General features: G+C 38.8%; 1 protein-coding gene across 3 annotated transcripts in view; it reads left to right on the forward strand.

Annotated features, from left to right (window-relative positions):
• The window catches only part of Slc15a2 (solute carrier family 15 member 2), a 38345-nt gene extending 17720 nt beyond the window's left edge, over positions 1-20625 (forward strand). For 2 of the 3 annotated variants that reach the window (XM_008842927.2, XM_017800561.1), the window contains 15 exons: positions 291-373; positions 754-840; positions 1012-1101; positions 1196-1240; positions 2545-2577; positions 3303-3391; positions 4702-4783; positions 5619-5753; positions 6254-6418; positions 6564-6610; positions 8415-8525; positions 9174-9270; positions 17429-17575; positions 18381-18485; positions 18815-20625. In XM_008842927.2, coding sequence (XP_008841149.1) covers positions 291-373; positions 754-840; positions 1012-1101; positions 1196-1240; positions 2545-2577; positions 3303-3391; positions 4702-4783; positions 5619-5753; positions 6254-6418; positions 6564-6610; positions 8415-8525; positions 9174-9270; positions 17429-17575; positions 18381-18485; positions 18815-18991 — 1493 coding nt within the window. In that variant the 3' untranslated portion in view covers positions 18992-20625. Of the gene's footprint in view, positions 1-290; positions 374-753; positions 841-1011; positions 1102-1195; positions 1241-2544; positions 2578-3302; positions 3392-4701; positions 4784-5618; positions 5754-6253; positions 6419-6563; positions 6611-8414; positions 8526-9173; positions 9271-17428; positions 17576-17656; positions 17871-18380; positions 18486-18814 lie in introns of those variants that run through there. The other variant, XM_008842928.3, reaches the window with a different exon arrangement.
• The last annotated feature ends 2313 nt before the right edge of the window (positions 20626-22938 follow it).

The raw sequence follows: 22938 nt of genomic DNA on the forward strand, positions 1-22938 counted from the left end.
TAGATTGACAATGCAGTGAAGAAAGAAATTAAAGCAGAGCTGGTAGCACATTGGCTATGGAGACGGCTAAAGAAGGAGAAGCCAACGATGACATCCATCTCTGCAATCCCATGGAAGTCTTAACAGGTATCCCTCAATAAGTTGACCATTATCTGTGAAATTAGGTAATGAAAGTCAGTTCTCTGTGAGATTTTCCTGTCACTCCTATCATTCAGCATTCTGTCCTTAGCACTGACACACTGAATGTACTAAATGAGAAACTAAGAGCCCTGCTTGTATATCAACTGCAGTGGTCTTTGCAATGGGAAGCAAGATGTACAGAAAACCACCTCCTGAAGGAAACATAGTGGCTCAAGTTATCAAATGTATCTGGGTAAGTTCATGAATTGCCTGCTTGCCTTTTTCAACAAAAAGGGAAAAGATGCTATGCTGAGCACACAGCTCTCATACATATGCACGTTTTCCTCAATGATCTCTGATTAATCGATCTTCCTCTTTGCCTCTGTTTAATCGTTAAGTTTTGAAAAGTAGCCGCTTTTCAAGTTGGCAAAAATCTTCTGAGTACAGTTACATAGATTCCGAAAGTAAATAAGGAAAGATAAAATTATACCTCAAGTATTCTGAAATTAAATGTTTGGTGACATAAAGAGAATGAGCAAGTCACTAAAAACATGTGTGTTTGAAGGAAGGGGTAATGAATTGGAAAATAAGAGGGTATTTCCCTTTGTCTCTGAAACCTGTTCTCTGCCCTAGTTTGCTATTTCCAATCGCTTCAAGAACCGTTCTGGGGACATTCCAAAGCGACCACACTGGTTGGACTGGGCAGCAGAGAAATACCCAGTAAGTTAAAACTGCAGGAACATCTCACAACTCTATGAAATCCTTTCAGTCTTTTCTCCTGGCACAGTTGACCTTTTCTTTTACTGTATTTTTTGACCATTTCTACTCTGAGCAAGAAAACCAGATTTGGGACTTGTGGCAATTCTGCCTGCTCTTTTTTCCTCCCTGCAGAAACATCTTATTATGGATGTGAAGGCATTGACCAGGGTACTATTCCTTTACATTCCACTGCCCATGTTCTGGGCTCTTTTGGACCAGCAGGTAATAATTTTTGTTTTTTAAGAGACGCATCTTCCTTCAGCTACTTTCTACCTATAGGAGAGGGATTTCTCACAATAGACTCTGTCTGCCCTAGGGCTCACGATGGACACTGCAAGCTAACAGAATGGATGGGGATCTGGTGAGTTGACAGATTTTTTTCCAGAGAAGTCTATTATGTTCCTCATCGTGCATAGTAAAGAAAAATTAATTTATTTGTGATTTTACTTAAAAACTGACAAATCATTAGAAAAGTACATTAAATCTGAAACCACTGGGTAGGTAAAGGTAATCAAAGTCAGTTGGGCTAGAAATGAAAACCAGGATCTTGCTTTTAGAAATCAGGAATATAAGAATGGGAAATGTTTAAATACTCCCAAATATGTGCTGAAAGGACAGCAGATGGCTACAGGTCTGGTTGTTGATTTTCTTCCATTGAAGCCTGTCCTAGGGTATACTAAGAAAAAGCTTGATTATTGCTACTATACAACTTGTCTCATCACTAAGGCAGGATTAGACAGGGGACCTATAGGAAATATTAATAGACTATTTTATGTGTGTATATGGGAAGAATGAGAAAGTTGTAAACATTCTTTTCTCTTTTTTCAATGTTCATCCATTGGTCCACTCTGTTCTAAATTTTTCCACTTCTAGAGTATTACATTTGTAGTTCTGAAGAAGAAAGGGTGGGGTGATACCAGATGCCTCCTAATATAATTTTACCTCTCCCTTCCTCTAGTTGTCTAGAAGTTACCATGGTAGTTTTCTTGTTGCTCTGTGGAGAGCAACTTTGGAAGCCCTGTGTGTCAGTGGGAGTCTTCACTTTGACCACAACAGCTTTTTCTTCTGTTACTACCAGCTATAACTGCAGTTGCTGAGATTAATGAAACCACACCAACTTTATCTCCCTCAAGTTAAAGAAAGTGTAGTTCAGGTTGAGTATCCCTAATCTAAAAATCTATAATCCTGATTGCTCCAAAATCCAAACACTCTTGAGCCCTAACATGATGTCACAAGTAGAAAATTCCATACTGTGAAACTTTGTTTCATGCACAAAATTGCCGCCAATTATTAGGCAAATTATCTTCGGGCTATTGTACGAGGCATATATGAAACATGAATGAATTTCATATTTAAACTTCAGGCCTTATCCCCCCCCCCCCCATTCATGTTAATGTTTGTAAATTCCAAGCATTATGGATAACGAATACTTAATCTGTATAAAGAAAAGTCTCTTCTCCCATGGGGGCCCATCAGTCCTCAGCAAACAGAGGCCCAAGTCTATTCCCAACCCCAAATACCCTTGTCAGCAAAACACAAACCCTGAACCAAAGATCTGATGGGTTTTCTTTTATATGCTTCTTATCTGTTAACTATCAAGATGAAGGATCTAGGTTTTCCTGGTCTTCTGTTATCTTCTAACTATAATTTGTTATAATGTTTCAGGGATTTTTTGTGCTTCAGCCAGACCAGATGCAGGTAGGAGACTTCTCTGTAGACCTGGACATGTATCTCTACCTGTATCTCTACCTGCAGTATTTGGGTTAACAGTCACAATCTGATGCATTCCTCATTGTATGCCGAGAAGGGCCAAGCATAGAGATGAAAACTTTTTCTTTAAACCTTACACTTCTCCTTTACATCCTTTGTCACGGAAGTAGTTCCACCTCCAGAGAGACCGAGTAGGTGCCCACAGGTAACATATGACCATTGGATTTTCTTTCTATGCCAAGGCAGCGTAATTGGAAATATTGTCAAGGAAAGCATAAACCTGGAACTAGGGCTGTAGCTAAGTGGTAGAGTGTTTGCTGCCACGCAAGATGCCCTAGTTCAATCCCCAGTACTACCTAAACAAACAAGGTTCGAACCTTCGTTGCATGAGTAACAAAGTCAGAATCTCTGCTTCCTGATGACATTCAGGATATTTTTTAGCCCCTTGTTAAGAAGCTAAAGGACAATGTGATAAACAATTCCTAGTATGACTGACAAGAAAGCAGGCTCAGAATAATTAGTCCCTGGGGATATATTTGGAGGTTAGGGTGCTATGCAAAGAAAGTAGAGCCTTGATTGTAAAGGGATTGAGGAGTGTGGACTCCTTGGTGAAAGTGTGAGGCTGTGAGAGAGTGCACATAAGCAGATGAGAGCATGAGCTCACACTCATGACAGAGAAACACTTGTGCTGATCCTTTTACATGCTGTTCCAGGTGCTAAATCCCTTTCTGGTCCTTATTTTCATCCCGTTGTTTGACCTTGTCATTTATCGTCTGATCTCCAAGTGCGGAATTAACTTCTCGTAAGTGTTCACTATGCTGTGTATTACTGTACACTGACTCAATTTTGCTCAGTTTGGTAAAGATTCAAAGCCTGTATCTGTCTATTAATGATGATTTGTTTTCATTTATCTGCTTCTAGTTTTCCATATTAGACTGTGTCTATTAATGTGGAAAAGTGGAAATTAGACCCAATTGATTGTCAATGCCAGTGCTGTGGACTTGATTGCAATGTTCTAAGATAGGTCTAGCCTTCATAAGAAATTGAAAGTATGTGAAATCAGGCTTCTGAACCGATGCGCTGCTTTCTCCTTGATTGTTGCCTCTTCAAGGAAGTCCAGAGATTTAGTATTTTTTATATTATATTATTTGTTTGTTTGTGTTGGGAGCACTCATGCCACAGGGTATACAGTGGAGGTCAGATGACAACATGCAGGAGTGCTTCTTTCCCTTCACCATGGACACCCAGGAATTGAGTTCAGATGGTTAGACTTGGTGACAAGGGCCCTTACCCTCTGAGTCATCTCACTGGCCCAAGTCCGGAGGTTTTGATGACAACTAATTCCTTTAAATCTCCTGTTGTTCTTATGAAACCAAGAAGGAACCTGCTAGGACTGAGTGTAGAACCATTTTAAAGTGCTCCTCACTGCACCCAACCCCATCCAAAGTAGAAACTATCATTTGTAAAGTTTGACAGAAGACATTTTCAAGCTTCCTTCCATCTCTGATTAAATAGAAATTTAGTTGTGAAAGTAAAGTGATGACCACTTTACCACATTCAAATGGTTTTGTCAGTTACTTATTGGGCAGATATTAGAGAGTTTAGGATCAAGTACCTTTCAACTATAAATTAAGCACAAATTTTTCCTTCAAAGAGTTAATAAGAGAGTTAGCACATAGCCAAGAATAACTATTACACAGGTGACAGGGTAAATGCCCCAGGAAGGGAAGATCCAAATGCCAGGGAAATATAGAAAACTGAGTCCTTCCTGCTGCCAGGGCCAACAAAGACTTCTGGAAAAGAAAATGAGTGAAAGAGTTCTAGCATTTGACATATAGTAAATGCTCAGCCAATCTGATAGTATTACTATCATTTTTAGTGTTATAAACATAATCACAAGTAGAGGTGCAAAAAAGTGGTGTATTACAAAGAAGAGTTGTTTAATGTGACATTGGTAATAGGAGAAAAAGTATGTATGAAAAGAAATTCTAGAAAATACTTTGAAAAATAATTGGTACAAAATTAGGAAAGGTCTTTAAAGAAAGGCTAAGGAGTATGGGTTTTGTACTTTAGAGTGAGGGACAGATATAATGATCTTCTTTTCCTCTGCAGATCACTTCGGAAAATGGCTGTTGGCATGATCCTAGCATGTCTTGCATTTGCCGTTGCAGCACTTGTAGAAATAAAAATAAATGTGAGCTCAGTAAATATTAAGTTCTCTCTCTGCCCTGCTCATTCTTTTTACTTGTTCAGTCTTGATTTCTCGGCACCTCCCACAGTATTTGTTTTACAGGAGGGGCATAGTAAATACTCAGGACAAGTAGAACAACAATGCAAAAGGAGGCCCACTTTCCACCTGAGTGAATCAGAGCTTGTTTTCTGGGAATTCCAAACACTAATACCCAAGATATCAAGCCAGTCTCTTCGAGAACAAAAGCTTATATGATGCCTTTGTAGATATATAAACAAATTCCTTTTGGCAATCAAATAGCCACTCCTAGTGAATGACATGTAAGAGCACAGCTGAGGTAAAAATGATGTTTTTTTTTTTTTTTTAAATTTTGGTCTTTTTGCAACAGGGTCTCCCTGTAGCCTCGGCTTGCCTAGATACAGAGATCATCTTGCCTCTGCCTCCTGAGTGCTGGAAATTTTTTACTTTTTTGAGACAGAGTCTCACTCTGTAGCCTTGGCTGACCTGGAACGTGTCACTAGGTATATCAAGCTGATATTGAACTCATAGAGATCTGCCTGCCTCTGTCTCCTAAGGGCTGGGATTAAAGGCATGTGCCACCATGCCCAGCAAGGGTGGTGTTTTTATTTTTACCTGCCATTGGTATTTGCTACATTGAGCTAGAGCTTTCCCTTTAAAATGCCTTTTCAGGTTTCTAAGGCAAATGCCCTTTGGTAGGATAAGATTGCATCCTCTTAGCTAGAAGGGCTGGGCTGTCAGAGACAGGTCTAAGGAATGTGTGCTCATTGTATCTAGAGTCATTTGTTGGTGATTCTAACACATATTATCTGTCTGTAAGAGAATGACCCAGTCCCAGCCAGCTTCACAAGAAATTTTCTTACAAGTCTTGAACCTGGCAGATGGTGAAGTAAAGGTAACAGTGCTGGGAAATGGAAACACTTCTCTATTGGTGGAGTCTGTCAAATCCTTTCAGGTGAGGCATAGGCCTGAATGAATTTGAAACTACATGCTGTAGAGTTGCCTTTATTGTTTTCTTAACATTAATTGTATCCTAATCATCTTCCCGTGCCCTTAGATAATCTCTGATAGTATGATTTTAATGAGTACATAATATTCTATCCTATGGATGCGGTTCATTTAAGCGTTTTCTTACAGATATTCAAGTTGGGCTTTGTTGTTGTTTTTGTGGCAATACTGGGGAATGAACCTGTGGCATGCTGTATGCAACACAAGCACTCTGAGTTACAGCTTCAGCCCTGCAAGTTTATTATTCTATGTAATCCTAGAATGAACGTTCTTTTTCAAAATCTTTATTTATGCTTCTATTTCCTATGGTAGAGTCTAAAAAATAAAATAACTAGTTTAAATAAAGGACTTAGTATTGTCTAAGGAGCCACATACTCTGAGGTGCTATGAAACTGTAATGTCCACCCTGGGGTAGAAAGTGAGTATTGTGGGTTCTTCATTTTACAGAAAACACCACACTATTCCAACCTACATCTGAAAACAAAAATCCAGGATTTATACTTCCACCTGAAGTATCATAATCTGTCTGTCCACAATAAACATTCTGTAGAGGAGAAGACTGGGTATACTTTGATCATTCATGAGGATGAAAAAAGTGTCTCCAGTATTATGGTAAGTGAAGGAACTACTTAAGTTCTATTTTGAAATAAGATAACGGGTCATCAATATCTTACCAAGGAGGTGCCTGAAGATCAAATGTTCTGATTATAGGTTCCTTTTGTTAGCATTTACCAATTTTCACTTTCCTTTATTGTAGGTAAAGGACTTAGAAAGCAAAGAAGTCAATGGGATGACTACCATCAGGTTTGGATGTCAATCAAACCCTGGCCATGTCTTTCTCTTGAATCTTGGCTCTCTTCTGATCTTTGGGATGTGGACGAAAAGGCCTTACATTTCACTTGTTCTGAGAAAAGATTACCTCTCCTAGATGTCAGGGGCACTGGTATCTGGGGCATTTTTAGGACAGTGAAAGGCAAACGGGCATACTTTCTTCCACTCAAAGATAGCCTTGTGTCTGTGGACACCCTCAGTTCTCTACTAGAAAGTTTCCTCCCTAATATTATCCATTTATCTTGCTCTTGGGAAAATAACTATAAATTTCTATCATTACCAGACAAAAATTTAGAACTGAGCTAATAATCCTCATTACATTTTTTGGTAGCTGGATATCTATATTTTAGAATATAATTTCTATCTAAATCGATAGAGGCATCCAAAGACTTGGTTTAAAATCCAGATAAGGCTGAAGGTCTTGTCAGATGGCAAGAGAGAGATGGAGTACTAACAAGGTCACCTGCCCTCTGTGGCAGAAACTAGGCATGAAATAGACAAATATACATCCTGATGGCACCAAGATCAAGTGCTACTGTTTAGAAATTAGAGGAGAAGCTTTAATCCCAGCACTCAGAAGGCAGGAGTAGACAGATCTCTGTGAGGTGGCAGCCACCCTGGTCTCCATAGCAAGTTTCTGGCCAACTAGAGCTACAGGAAGGCTCCATCTCAAAAACAACAAAATAACAACAACAATAACAACAACAACAACAATAACAACAGGGGCTGGAGATGAATAGGCCTGCAGGACAGACAATTTCTACATAAATGAAGGATGATCTGATACCCTGGTATCAATGTTTAAGATGCTAGAGGGAAGTACTTTTCTTATCCTTTAAGCCAAAGACCAAGATTAAAACTTTCAAAATAGAAATGTACCAAAAACCCATCCTGAGTGGGTAATCTGGGAACCTAAGCTTAAAAGATAAGAAAGAAGGTTCTAGAAGGGTCCAAGATTTCTGAAGACTGACATACAGTGATAACCACCTTCTGTGGACTGGGTCTATAAATTTTGCATGAGTCAAATTACACTTCGTTTATAAGAAGATATCAGTTTTATGTAAATGGTGTTATATCTTATTTATATTATATTTCTCAATAAAGTCTCAGTTGATGAATTCCACCACTAAGAGGGGAAGAAGGACTGGGGTAGGAGGAGATAGCTCAGTTGGTTAAAGTGCAAGCATGATGACCCATATTCAATCTCTGGAACCTATGTAAAAAGCCAACTGTGGTGCCATGCACTTTGGGGAGACAGACACAGGCAGATCCTCAAGGCTGGTGAGTCAGCCAGCCTAGCCTAATCAGTAAGCTCCAGGTCCTCCTGAGAGACTCTGTCTCAAAAAACAAGGTAGATGGCCATCCTAAAGAGCAACATCCATGTTGCCGTCCAGTTGATCTCGGACTTCCACACACATATGCATACCTTCACAACCATGAGCATGCACATACACACATACAGAAAGAAGAAAGAAATTAATTCCTAAACTAGATTAAAAAGGAAAGATTATATGAGTGACAGCAGCACTTTTCTCCACCATGACGTCTGATGAGGATGTGGGGATAAGTTAATACTTTAGGAAAACTCAGAAAAAGTTAAGATTCGTGTCTGCTTCTGACATGTGGCTTCATTTATTTGCTAGTTGATATCTGTATCATATACCTTTTATGTATCAGTCACTATTTTAGGCACTTGGCGTATCCGTATAAACAGCATACTATCAGATGTCCTTATTTGGAATGTTTTCTGATATATAAATAATTTGTCTGCCCTCAGGTTTATTAACACTTTGCATAAAGATGTCAACATCTCATTGGGTACAGATGTTCCTCTCAATGTTGGCAAAGACTATGGCATATCTACTTACAGAACTGTGACAGGAGGAGAGTAAGAATTTTGCCCCTGTGGACATTTTACTTTGATCAAAACCTCTTTTTCAAATGCTCTCTTTGTATTTGGGTGAAGGATGTAGACATACCTGGGCTCCTTCTGAGTATAGAAAGACTTCTGTTTCTTTTTAACCCTTGCCTCCTCCTCTTGGTCTCATCTTCCTTCTGCATAGATCTGCTAGAAAGAGAGAGTTGTGATGGCCATGCTGTGGTCAATCTGTGGTTAATACGACACATCTCCATGAGGCTCACAAGGTTTATTCTTAGCTTTGGCTTCCGCTCCTGGGTTTCTCTCATTGCTCATTACTTAGAATTTACCTTGCAGGTAAACTGGTTTATACTATTCAGCTAAGCCATAAGACTTTTATGAGCAAAGTTTGTGGGTTTTAAATCTACAAAAGAAGTTTATCTGTATGATCTTTATTCGGGTTTAGGATTTTAAAGATCTACCCAACAGGAATAAAGAGCTCAGATCAGAAGCAGAAGGTTGGCATGAAAATAACTTATTCCTTGAAGTACTCTCTTCAAAGAGAAATGGTGCCTTTATGACTTTCCTCCTCATCAGAGTTTCCATCAGTCTTCCTGGGAGATGGGAGCTTTTCTAAGCCATGCTGCCCATTCTAACCATAATCTTATCTTGTTCCAGATACCCTGCAGTTCTTTGTAAAACAGAAGATAAAGACTTTTTTCTGAATTTAGGTCTACTAGGCTTTGACGCATCATATCTGTTTGTTGTCAATAATGTAAGTAGCTTACAGACACCTCCCTGTCTGTCTCTCTGTGTCTCCTTTCCCTGTATACACACACACAGATACACACACATCCTAGGACCTTCTTGGTGAGGACATTGCAAAGGAAAAGACTTTATGACAAGATAGAATCACACACTTACTTCTGGTATAAGGTGACAGGTCTTATGTTAGACTTTCCATTGCTGTGACAAATATTATCTACAAATAAGTTTAAAGGGCAGAAAGATGTATATTGGCTCATGGCTTCAGTTATTTCTGTCTGTGATTGACTGGTCCATGGCAGAAACATCATGGTTGAAGGATATGGTGGAAGAAAGTTGCTCTGGTGGCCAGGAAGCAGATTGAACAGTAGAGGAAGGGGCTAGAGCAAGATAAACTCTTCAAAGGCATGTCCTCAGTGACTTGCTTTCTCTACACCTGTGGAAGGCATTACCTTTCACTGTTTCCACCACTTCTCAATAGTCCATTCAGAATTAGGCCAGACCCCTCAAGAGCTAATCGCTTCCCAAAAGCCCCACCTCTGATAATTATATTTTGGGACCAAGCCTTTAAAACATGAGTCTTCAGAAGAACATTTCATATTGAAATTACAGTAGTCCTACAGTAATTTTAGGAAGCAAGCCCACGGTCTCTGTAGAAGCTATGGAAAGATACTGTATTAGCATCAGGCAAAGAATCTTGGGAATGCTGATACAGTACATCCCAAGCTGTCACTATGAAATCTCACAGTCTGCTCTAGTCTCATTGTGGCCCTAAGAAACCAAAGATTATTTACACAAAATTATTTATGTCTCTTTGGTTGACTTGATATATGGGGTCTACTAGCTCTGTGGAATTCTTCTTTGGGGGCGATCTTTTTGAGACACGGACTCCCTGTAGCCCCAGCTGACCTGGAAGTTACTATGCAAGACCGGGCTGGCCTCAGTCTCACCGAGATCCACCTGCTTCTGCCTCCTGAGTGCTAGGACTAAAGGTGTGCACCACCAGGCCCGGTTCAGCTCTGTGGAATTCTGATATGCTACCATACCACAGTCTGAAGTACCAACACTGATAGAAAATGCCAATATCCACAAAAATTTTGAGGATTGGTTAACTGTGGTCTATCAAAACTAATTGTCAGTTGGGGCATGGTGGCACACACCTTTAGTCCCAACACTGAGGAGGCAGAGGCAGTTGGATCTCTGTGAGATCAAGGCCAGCCTAGTCTACATAGTGAGTTCCAGGCCAGCTGTGGCTTACAGGGAGACCCTGTCTCAAAAAGACCAAAAAAAAAAAAAGTAATTATCCCAGTAACTAGAGCAAGGAATTTGGAATTTATGCATTTTAATTTGGATGTCAATCTTAAATTCAGTTTCATCACTTTTGACCCTATAAAAGACAAAAGAGCTGGGTGTGGTGGTGCACGCCTTTAATCCCAGCACTTGGGAGGCAGAGGCAGGTGGATCTCTGTATGTTCAAGGCCAGCCTGGTCTACATAGTGAGTTCCAGGCCAGCTGGGGCTACACGGAGACACTGCCTTAAAAAGACCAAAAGAAAAAAAAAAGACAAAAGAGTGATAAGTGTTGATGGAAACCCAATCTATAAAATTACACTTATTTTACTTATTAATTAATCCCTTTGGTTACATATTTTTATAATGGGATTATTAAAATACAATTCCTGTACCATACAATTCACCCACTTACAGTATATAATATTTTAAATAATATATTTGGTATATTGCTATGTCTTCAATATTATGAGAATATCCAAATGATATGTATTTAGTGGCTCCTAATATTCCACAGAGTTGTGCAACTTTGGAACATTTTTCATCACCTCAACGAGAGTCCTCACACTTACTATTAGTCCTTCCTCTTTGCCTGCCAAGCTGCTACTCCTAGGCAACTGCTACTCTGCTTTCTATGTATAAAATTTCCTTTTTTCAACATTTCATTTAATGTAGAGAATTAACATCGTGTTGCCCTTTGTGTACAGATTCTTTCATGTGGAATGGTTTTTCAAGGCTCATCAATGTTGTCACATATGTCAATACATCACTTCTTTACATTTCCAAATAATATTCCATTGTATAGTATATTTTATTCACTCATTCATCAGTTGATGTGCATTTGGGTTGTTTCTATCTTTTGTGTTTTATACATACTGCTGCTAGGAACCTTCTTATACAAGTTTCCATGGGAATCTATGTTTTCATTTCTTTTTGGTATATGCCTAAGGGTAGAATTCCTGGGTCACATAGTAAATCCATGTTCAACCATTTGTAGAACTACCAGAATGACTTTTCTCTTTTATGTTCTTATTAACAGTGTGTATGGGTAGTAGTTTCTCTACATCTTCATCAATACTCATTTGATTTTTCATTATTGTCATTTTAGTGGATGTATTTCCCTGACAGCTAAGGAGGTTTGTGTATCTTCATGTGTAACATTTTGGATCATTTGTTTATCTTCTTTAGAGAAACATCTGTTAATAACCTTTGCCCAATTTCTAATTGAGTTATATTTTTCTATGGAGTTGTAAGCATTCCTTGCATATTTTAGGTATACCTGTTATCAGATAAATAATTTACAAATTATTTTGTCCAATATATTGATTGTCTTTTAATTGTCGGTGTGTGTTGAAACACAGATTTTTTTGTATTTATTATTTTAAATTTTATTTATTACTTTTTTTTTAAACTTTTTGTTTGTTTTTTGGTCTTTTTGAGACTGGGTCTCCCTGTAGTCCCAGCTGGCCTGGAACTCACTATGTAGACCAGGCTGGCCTTAAAGTCACAGAGATCCACCTGCCTCTGCCTCCCAAGTGCTGGGATTAAAAGGCATGTGCCACCATGACTGGCCTATTTTTTTTTTAACTTTAAAAAAAATTTATTGAGAATTTCATACAAGCATATAAGGTGTTTTGACCAAATCCACGCCCACTCCCTCCCCTACAACTCCTCCCATATCTCCCCATCACTTTTTTCTGACAACTTCGTGTACTCTTCTTTCTTTTTTCTTTTTCTTTTTAATGGAGCTTTTTGCTACTCTAACATTCTCTCCTCTGAAGAGGTAACCCTAAAATCTTTTAGGGATTAGATAAGAGATCCCAAATACTTTTGACATGTTTGGCCTTTGGAACAGAGTATGTTGCTAAGAGGCCCAAGGACATTTTGACTTTTAGCCATGAAACTGGCTACTTTTCTTTGGGGTCTTTGTACCCTAACTGCCTAGCCAATTCCTACTTCCTTTTCTTATCACACCATCCTCTGAAGAGGTTACACAAATTGCTGATGGAGAATCGGGTAGCAGACTGCTCTGACTTCTTCCATACTGAACAGGGATGCAGGGTAAGGCAATTGGGGTACCCCTTCAGTGGTTCTATCCAAAAGACTCCCAAATTACATAACTCAACTCTAGGGAGAAAACAAAGTCCTTGACTGGTGCATAGGAGATGTGAAGGAGAAGTAAAGGCAAGAGTAGTTAGCATTACAAGTTCTAGACAGGTAACCAGAAAAAGGTCAGAACAGGGCAAATTTCAAATGTTCATATCAGAGTCCATTGAAATTTCTTGAGAGCTTCCAAAAACATCCTTCTGTTGGGTTCCTCCTCATTTTTCTTTTGTCTGCCAAGGCTCCATGAAAGCTTTACAGATTTCTGTTAGGAATCTGATTCCACCCTAGGATCATCATGGGCTCTTCACATCATCCTGTGAAATCCCCACTTCTTAGTAAATTTAGTCATCATTTTAGAACAATAGCAGGTTGTCTCCTTTAGCTATAGGTGGGCACTACAGTACTGCAGACCAAGATTTGAAGTTTTACATCTGAGCAGCACTTTCTGGTTAGGAACAAAATTATAATTGTTTAAATAACATTTTATATGGACTTAAGCCTAATGTCTGGGAAGTGTAATCCCTTGAACTCTTAAAGAAATATGCTGACATATACTGATCACTTTTTTTATACTGATCACTTTAATCTTTGGGTGTTTAAGACCATACAGTGGCCCAAATAAACCAATTTATTTATTTATTTATTTATTCATTCATTCATTCATTCATTTATTTATTTGGTCTTTTTGAGACAGGGTCTCCCTGCAGGCTGGCCTTGAACTCACAGAGATCCACCTGCTTCTGCCTCCTGAGTGCTGGGATTAAAGGTGTGCACCACGATACCCAGCAAACAAATTTGCTTTTACTCTTAAGGTCATTTGAGGAGCTGTTCCTCAGGGGTCACATGGGCTTAGGAGGATCCTCTGGCTCCTTTATTTTATCAGTTCCATCTATGTGAAGATAAGTCAAAGGTCCTGCTTGACCATGGCTGGCTTCACTTGGAAGCATGGAGGAAATGTTTCCTCTGTGAAACACAGATGTTTTTAATTCTGATGAAGTTCAGTTTATTTGATTGTGATTTTGGTGTCACATTTAAGAAATTATTGCCTAGCCAGCTGGGTGTGGTGGCACACGCCTTTAATCCCAGCATTCAGGAGGCAGAGGCAGGCAGATCTCTGTGAGCTCAAGCCCATATTGAGTTCCAGGCCAGCTGGAGCTACAGGGAGATCCTATATCAAAAAGACAAAAAAAGAAAAGAAAGCATTGCCTAATCAAGATCACAATGTCTCATGTTTATGGTTTCCTCTGAGAATTTTATAGTTTTAACTTTTATGTTTAATTCTTTATTCTATTTTCAGGTTTCTTTTTGTACATAAGGACCTTTTTAAAAAATATTTTATTTATTATTTTTATTTTATGTGTTTGAGTATATTGCCTGCATGTATGTGAGTGCACCCGTGTCATGCAATGCCTGCTGAGGACAAAAGAGGGCATCGGATTCCCCTGGAACTGGAGTTAAGGATGGTTCATAGCCACTGTGTGGGTGCTGGGAGTCAAACCCAGGTCCTCTGCAAGAGCACCCAGTGCTTTTATCCACTGAACCATCTCTCCAGCCCCATAAGGACCTTTTTAAATTTATTTTTTATTTTATGTGTTTGAGTGTTTTGCCTGCTTGTATGTAAGTGCGCCATGTGTGTGCAATGCCTGTGGGGGCCAGAAGAAGGCAATGGATTCCCTGGAACTGGAGTTAAGGACAATTGTTAGCCACCATAGCTAATCCAGGCCCTATAGGAGAGCAACCAGTGCTCTTAACCACTGAGCCACCTTTCCAGCTCCATATATAAGGACCTGTTGCTAAAGATATATGCTCAACTCTTTCATACAGATATAAATCTATCTATCATCTATCTATCATCTATCTAGCTAGCTATCATCTATCTATCAATCATCTATCTATCTATCATCTTATCTATCATCTATCATCTAATTTCCAGCCATCCCAGCACAGTTTATTGAAAAAACTGTTTATCAAATGATCATGATATTCCTTGTTGAAATCAGTTGGCCATAAATATGAGGTCTTATTTATGGGCTCTTATTTCTACCCATTGATCTACATGTTTATACTGTGTCACTTCCACATTATTTTTGTTTCCTATTGCTTTGTAGTGAATTTTGAATCCAGAAAATGTCAGTATCTACCCACCCCCTTTTCTTTTTCAAGCTTGATTTATAGACCGAGAATGTGGCTCAGTAGTACAGCACTTGCCTGGCATGTGCAAGACCATGGGTTCTATCCTCAACCTCAAAATAAAATAAGAGATTGATCAGTCGTTCTGGGTCCCCTGAATTTCCACATGAAGTTGAGTTAGCTTAGGAGTAGAAACCAACTGAAAGGAATCATACTGAATCTGAAGATCATTCACAGGGACCATTGCCATTTAATAATATTCAGTGACTATGAAATGTCTTTTCATTTATTTAGATATCTTTATTTTTTCCAACAATGTTTTTGTAGTTTTCAGAATATGTTTTTTGCATTTACTTTTAAAAATTTGTTCCTATTTTTTTGGAAACTGTTGTTAATGAATGATTTTTTAAATTTCATTTTCACTTGATCATTTTAAGTATAGAAATACAAGTGATTTTTATGTTATTCTTTGTATATTATCCTGAACCCTTCCTAGACTCATTTATTAGTCCTAATACTACTTCAGTGGGTTGCTTGAACTTTCTACATACAAGATCATGTCAACTGTAAATAGAGATAGCCTCAATTTCTTTTCAGTATAGATGTTCATTATTTCTTTTCTCTGCACAGTTGCTCTGGTACAGCAGACATCTGCTTGGGGAGGGGCATTAAGTCTTATCACTAAGAAGATAAATAGATATCCTCCATCAATGGTTGAGGACATTTCTGTCCACTGCTAGGTTTTGAGGTTTTGTCTGATTATTTGCTCACTTGTTTATTTTATCTCATTTATATGGGGTTGAATTTTGTTACGTGCTTGTTCTGAATTTATTTAGATGACAAGGTGATTTTTGTCCTTTAGCCTACTGATACGGTGTATGACATTAATTGATATCATCAGATATTAAAACAAGCTTAGGCCTATTAGTTGCATAAGGCTGCTATAAGAAAAAAAATGTCATAAGCTTGGGCTAGAGAGATAACTCAGCAGTTAGGAGCACTGGCTGCTCTTCTAGACGACCTGAGTTCAATTCCTAGCACCCACATGATGACTAACAACCATCTCTAATTCCAGTTCCAGGGGATCTGACTCCCTCTTCTGACCTCCATGGGCTTTGAGTAATATGGGCGCACTTAATAGACATGCAGACAAAGCCCTCACATACATAAAATAAAAAAAATAAATTTAAAAATGTTTTAAATGTCATAATCTGAAGAGCCTACAAAATAGAACCTTATTGTTTCATAGGTATGTGAACTACAAGTCTGAGGTCAGGATATCTGTAGGGCTGGTGCACCCTTTCTCTGCCTTACCTATAGCTTCTGGTGGTTTACTGGGAATTTGGTATTTCTTGGTATATAGTATAATCACCCCAATGTCTACCTTTATCTTCATACAGAATTTTTTGTGTGCCTTTCTGTCCAAATTTCCCTTTTTATATAGATCTATCAGTCCATTCTAATGACCCCATTTGAATGTGACTAATTGCATCTATAAGTACCCTAGGTCAAAATTAACTCACAGTCTCAAATTCTGGCTGCTAGAACTTTAACACTTGAGTTCTTAATGTCACAGTTTGACTTGCAAGAGTTGTTACTTCTGGTATTATTCCAGTCTTGGCTTGTTCTGTCTCTCATATGCTGCTCAAACTGTATGCCATAGATGCTTCTAAACACCAATATCTAATAGACATCTAAAGTAGAAATCATGCGGCTGGAGTGATTGCTCAGTGGTTAGGAGCTCTGACTGCTAGAGGACCTGGGTTCAATTCCCAGCACCTACATAGTGACTAAGAATCATCTGTAACTCCAGTTTCAGGAGGTTTGATGTCCTCTTCTTCAGTGCCCTCGATGGCCACTGCACAACACAGGTGCACTTACACACATGCAGGCAATACACTCATACACATAAAATAAAAAGAAATAAAATATTTAAAAAATAAATTGGGGGTCTGGGAACTCAATTCCTTCCACAGTCCATAGTCCTGCCTTGTTTGGTTTATATGGTGTTAACATAAATAATAAACAAATCAATGGCTGATACTTAAAAGTCAAGAAATTTTACCTAAGAACATGGATTACTTACACTGGTATAATGTTAGATGAATCTGTAACAGATATCACCATGTCAACTGACTGGTACTTTAGTGGCTCTGACCTTGATGGAACCTGTGCTGTCCAGTTCACTGCACTCACTATTTCAGCATGCCTCACTTACTTAATTACCTACCCTAGAGCATTTGAGTAGCTGACCTCGATTTAGAAGCTCTAGTCATGGTCTGCTCTTATGCTGAAAATTCCATACAAATAGATGCCTGGATACTATTTATATTCTCAACTAAAGCAAACAGGACACCTTGATTTGATTATTTAGAAGCTTATGTCCTTTGACTCAGAATCAAAAGCATTTGGATAGCAACAACTTAATCTCTAGGACTTTTACTGTAACTGCCTGAAGTCAGGCAAAGGAACCAGTAGTACCAACAGAAATGTCAAAATGCTAGAATTATGTAGAAATGTCCAATCTCTTAAAGGTAGCAGAGAAATGAACATAAAAGGAAAGGATAGATTCTGATCACAGAATGCTGTATGTAGGCTAATCGGGTTTCCTGAGAAGTCTGTTTTCTTCTTTTTGTCACTAAGGTCACCAATCAGGGCCTTCAGGCCTGGAAAACAAGAGACATCCCAGTCAGTCAACTGTCCATTGCATGGCAGCTACCACAGTATGCCCTGGTTACGGCAGCAGAGGTCATGTTCTCTGTCACAGGACTTGAGTTTTCTTATTCCCAGGTAAGATGTTGTGGTGGAAGGTAGAAGTGGAGACACTGCTTAAAGGATAGTGAGTTTTAATTCTTCCACTGCTTGAAATAGGTCAAGCCATCCGGGTCAAGACCTCCATCTCTTTGGTTCATGGGTTCCTTACATATGACCCTGAACAGTCATCATGATTTCCAGAAGCATGACAGTGCAGCATATGAGGCTATATTGTTTGGGATCTGGGGAAAAAGAGAAAACGCTTAAAGATGAAGACTAAGGGCTAAGGACGGAGTCAGACCGATCATGTTCATAAGGGCTGCATGACATGACCTGTGCACCTGGAGCAAGTGGATTATCATCTCTCCAAATATCTCTCTCTCTCTCTCTCTCTCTCTCTCTCTCCCTCTCTCTGCATGTGTGTGTTTCCAGAGTCCCTTGAGCTGGAGTTATAGGCAGATTTGAGCCACTAAACCTGGGTGCTGGAAACTGAACTTGGGTTCTCTGAAAGAGTAGCAAGAGCTCTTGAGCACTGAGCCATCTCTCCAGCTCTGTTTTATTTTGTTTTGCTTCCTTTCCTTTATGTTCTTTTTTTTCCTTATATTTTAAGAATACTGTAACAATAGAATTTATCTCTTAAGGTTGTGATAACAATATGATATGGTAAATTAAACATTCAATGAGGAGACCCATTGTATTCTTACTGTGACTCTTACTATGAATCAAAGTGATAGCTGAACATAGTGGGGAAAGTGGGAGTATGGAAAATTTTATGGGTGAAGTTTTATGGGGTAACAGGTGGAATAGAGAGTTTGTTTGCTTACAGACTTGTCCTCCCTAGGCACCATCTAGCATGAAATCTGTACTCCAGGCAGCCTGGTTGTTGACAGTGGCAGTTGGGAATATCATTGTGCTTGTTGTGGCACAATTCAGTGGCCTGGTACAGGTACGGATCTGAGGAAAACAGTTATTTGTGTCTACCCAGATATCCCTCCAACTTCCTCTTCCCTGTTTTCCCATCCCTTGGCCTCCACATCCCCCACTCAGTGCTATGAAGGTTACATATCAGACATTGCCAGGAAACAGGTATATGTGTGTGGCAATAGTGACCACTCTGTACCTGTGGGAGGGGAGACCAAGGAACCTAGTGTTCATCCCAGGAAACTGCCTCACAGGGTGATCTCTTAGTCATTGGGCTTCCTAGTCCCCACCCTGCACAGATCCCTTTAATTCAGACATCCCCCATGATCTTCTCATGTTTATTTCTTCCTGCAGTGGGCTGAATTCATTTTGTTTTCCTGCCTTCTGTTGATGGTCTGCCTGATCTTCTCCATCATGGGCTACTACTATGTTCCTGTAAAGTCAGAGGCTATTCATGGGCCAACAGATAAGAAGATCCCTCATATTCAGGGGAATATGATCAACCTAGAGACCAAGAATACAAAGCTCTGATGACTCCCTGGACTGACAACCCTGGTTTCAGCCATCACTTATCTTCAAGCATTTTTTTCTATTCCTACTGGGTTAGGAGAAGGAGATAGCATTCTATCTGAGTTATCTCCAACTTTCTATCATGAGAGAGGCAATACTAGGAATAGGTTTTCCAGTATATCTTTAAACAAGGACCCAAGAGTCTATGTCCTTCAAGCTGTCAATGAATTCAGTAAACTTCAGGTAATGTTGCTCCAGCTGGCTGGTATCTCCAAATGACCATGAAAATACAAATATATAATTGAGATAAGTCTTTGTGGGTATGCAAAGTTTGGAGATTCCTTTATCAGGCACCTGCCCTTTAGAAGGGATGACTCAAATTTTTGAGGGGCAAAAATGCAGAATAACAGAGGTATGGTATTTGAAGTTTCTCTATCAGCTGTGTAATTGCGCTATTCACAAAGATATAAAAAATGGTGTGTATGGCATGATCTGATCCAGGGACTGGCTTGTCAGCTATTAAGTTCAATAAGATCTTAGATGGCAGGACATAGTAGGCCATTTTATTCCTAATATATGGAAGCAATATCTTTCTGATTACCACAGTACTTTATCAACTTACCCAAAGACTCCTTTCTCAGTACTGACAGATCCTGGAAACCACAATTAAAGAGTAAATGCGGTCATGGTGAACAGGAACAAGTATAAACTGTAGAACTCCTAGGGAGCTATTCACTCTTCTTTAGTGTACATTCCTCTAAGAAGCTATGATGTTTGGCCCTGAACTGTGCTCTTCTGCAGACATTTGTTTAAGAAACCGACTGTATTTTGCAACTTAGGCTTTTCAGTATTGCTGGGACAGCTTTGTCTTATTATTGCATCTATTTTTTGCTTATTGCAACAAATCTTCAAAAACAAAATGTTTTCGTAAGCCCAACTTCCTTTAACACCCCCCCCCACTTAGCTTCTTCATTATGAATTTTTCCTGGTTTACTTTTCCTGTAGTTTTTATTTGCAATTTCTCCCTGTAGTCTTGGACTTTTCCTGTTTATTGAAAAGGGGTAATGCTAATGTCCTAGGTTTAAGCTCCTGAATGGTATTCAGCAAATGGGGATGGTCTTGAATGAAGATCCTATCAAAATCCACAGGTGAACAGAGCACGTAGCATTTCTGTTTGTGTGTTTGAATGAAAAAAAAGTTGAGAAACATTATCTCACATGCAGTGAATGGATTGAGGGGCAGACCCGGGAATATCATGACCATGTAGCATGTTGCTAGGAGGAAAATTTTATAACTCATGTACTAAATACCTCATTCCCACTCATTTTAATCCATCATGGTTCCATCTAGATCCATGTTGGGTCTCACATTGTTAATAATGTAACAGGTTCTTAAGAGAATTTGCTCTAGTACCCCAAGTTTTATAGACTTTAGTTTTAATCACCAAGATCTCAGAAGTAGTGAAGTGATAGCAACACCGTCCGGTTTCTTCAGATATCTTGATGTGAACTGACCGTATTCCTTTAGAAGACAATATGTTTAATTTTAAACAGCTTTAACTCAAAACTATTTTATGAATTTTGTTTCAAGAGATGTTAACACTGATCGGTGAATAAAAGTTTTTATGGACAAGTAAATTTGGGAAATAAGGTAAATGAGTTGCATTTTCTCCTAAATATTATATTTGCATGTTAAAGATGCTGAGATATCCTTCAGTAAAGCCACAACACACCGGATTTAACCTAATATGCTATAGTGCTCAGCAGAACACTGGTTTTAGATGAACTGTCAGAAAATTCTTCCTTACCCTTAAGGCTTCACTTATAAACTTTCCTTCTATTTCCCTGGAGGCATAGCTCAGTGGCAGAGCACTTACCTAGTATGCCCAGGGTCCTGGGTTCAATCCTCAGCATCACAAGCAAGCAAACAAACCCAAGCCCTGCCTACTAGTGGTTCTGTCTTTTATCACAAACAAGAATAAGCATAGCTCCCTCTTTCCGATGGCAAGTGGCAGTATATAAGTTATTTGGGAGAGTGCCTCTTATTTTTTAGATTTTTCAAATGTTATTTTTGTCATATTTGATACAGATCTTTTTACAAAGGAGAGCATTACAGATATAGAAAGGTCTTTGGTATGGTTTTATGTGACTGTCACATTTACTAAATTATTTCTCATTTTCTATATTTTTTCATTTATGATAGTAATAATGTACTTGCTGTGTATATTTCTTTTATATATACATTTTTTTTTATTTTTTAGAAGAAGCATTTCATTACAGCTTTAACATATTCAATAACAGTTTCCAGAGCAAAGATACATCTCTTTCAAAAGTGGCTATAAAATTTTTAGGTTCACTGTTGAATTAATACAGTTATACAATATTGAACTCAGTATAAGCCCTGTAAGACATAAAATTGAATGAGTTTTTAACCTTTAAAAAAGATCTCCATTTCATTTTAAAGTATACTGTTTCTTACAAAAAGACAAATTGTTTTTGCTAATAACACTGTGATGTATTTTATAGAGAGAGTTGTCATGGTTTGAATCTGAAATGTTCCTCACAGAGCCATGTTTTGAATGCTTATTCCCCCAGCTGGTGGTGTTATTGGGAAAACTGGAGCTTTTAGGACGTGGGGACTAGCTAGGGAAACTAGGTGGGTTTTGAAGGTTATACCTGATTCTAGCCTCATTCTCTACTAACTGGTCTGCTAACTGGTCTGCCCCACATGCCTATGACTATGAACTCTGACGTACCTTCACTGCTATGATGGACTGAAACTTTCTGAAGCTATGAGCTAAAATGAACCTTTCCTACCACAAGTTGTTTTCTGTCAGGTGTTGTGGTCACAGTAACATAAAAACTAACCAATACAGGAGGATAATACTGATTATTTTGGGTATTATGTGTTTTGCATTGCTTGGGATTAAGCCCAGAGCCCTTGCACCAGGCAAGCATTCTACCAAAGAGCTACATCCCACTCCTGAATATATTTTTTTTGTTGTTTAAAGTTATGCTTTCAAACTCTATGCATGATTTTTATTTACATAATAATTTACTGAGAATTTCATACATGTAAATAAGGTGTTTTGATCAAATCCATGCCCACTCCCTCCCCTCCAACTTCTCCCATATCTCCCCATCACTTTTTTCTGATAACTTCATGTACTCTTTTTTCTTCTTTGATTTATTCATTTGTTTTTATGGGGCTTTTGGCTACTCTAACATTCTCTCTGAAGAGGTAACCCTAAAATCTTTTAAGGATTAGATACAAGCTCCCAAATGCTTTTGTCATTTTTGGCCTTTGGAACAGACTATGTTGCTAAGAGGCCCAAGGACATTTGACTTTTAGCCAAGAAACTGGCTAGTTTACTTTGGGGTCTTTTTACCCTAACTGCCTAGCCAGTTCCTACCTCCTATTCTTGTCACATCATCCTCTGAAGAGGTTACCCAAATTGCCAATGGGGAATCAGGATGCAGACCACTCTGGCTTCTTCCATGATAAACAGGGAGGGACACAGGGTGAGGCAATTGGAGTAACCCTTCAGTGGGTCTATCTAAAAGACTCCCAGATTGCATAACTCTTATCTCTAGGGAGAAAAGAAAGTCCTTGAATCGTGACTAGGAGATGTGAAGGAGAAGCAAAAGCAAGAGTTATTATCATTATAAGTTCTAGACAGGGAACTAGAAAAAAGTCAGAACATGGCAATTTTCAAATGTTCCTATGAGAGTCCACTGGAATTTCTTGTCAAGGGCTTCCAAAAGCATCCCTCTATTGGGCTCCTACGCATTTTTCTTTTGTCTTCCAAGGCTGGACTCTAGAGTGATGGATTCAGGATTTGCTTTCAGGTATTTTGATAGCTGTTGGAGTGGTTAGAATCAGTGTCAGTTACCTCGAAAAGGCTTTGAGATAACTGAGGTGTTGCTGAGGTGTATGAATGACCTGAGGGTATGCACACTGGATAGCCT

The sequence above is a fragment of the Nannospalax galili genome, unplaced genomic scaffold (assembly GCF_000622305.1).
Source record: "Nannospalax galili isolate Female #2095 unplaced genomic scaffold, S.galili_v1.0 scaffold18, whole genome shotgun sequence".
Taxonomy (NCBI): domain Eukaryota; kingdom Metazoa; phylum Chordata; class Mammalia; order Rodentia; family Spalacidae; genus Nannospalax; species Nannospalax galili.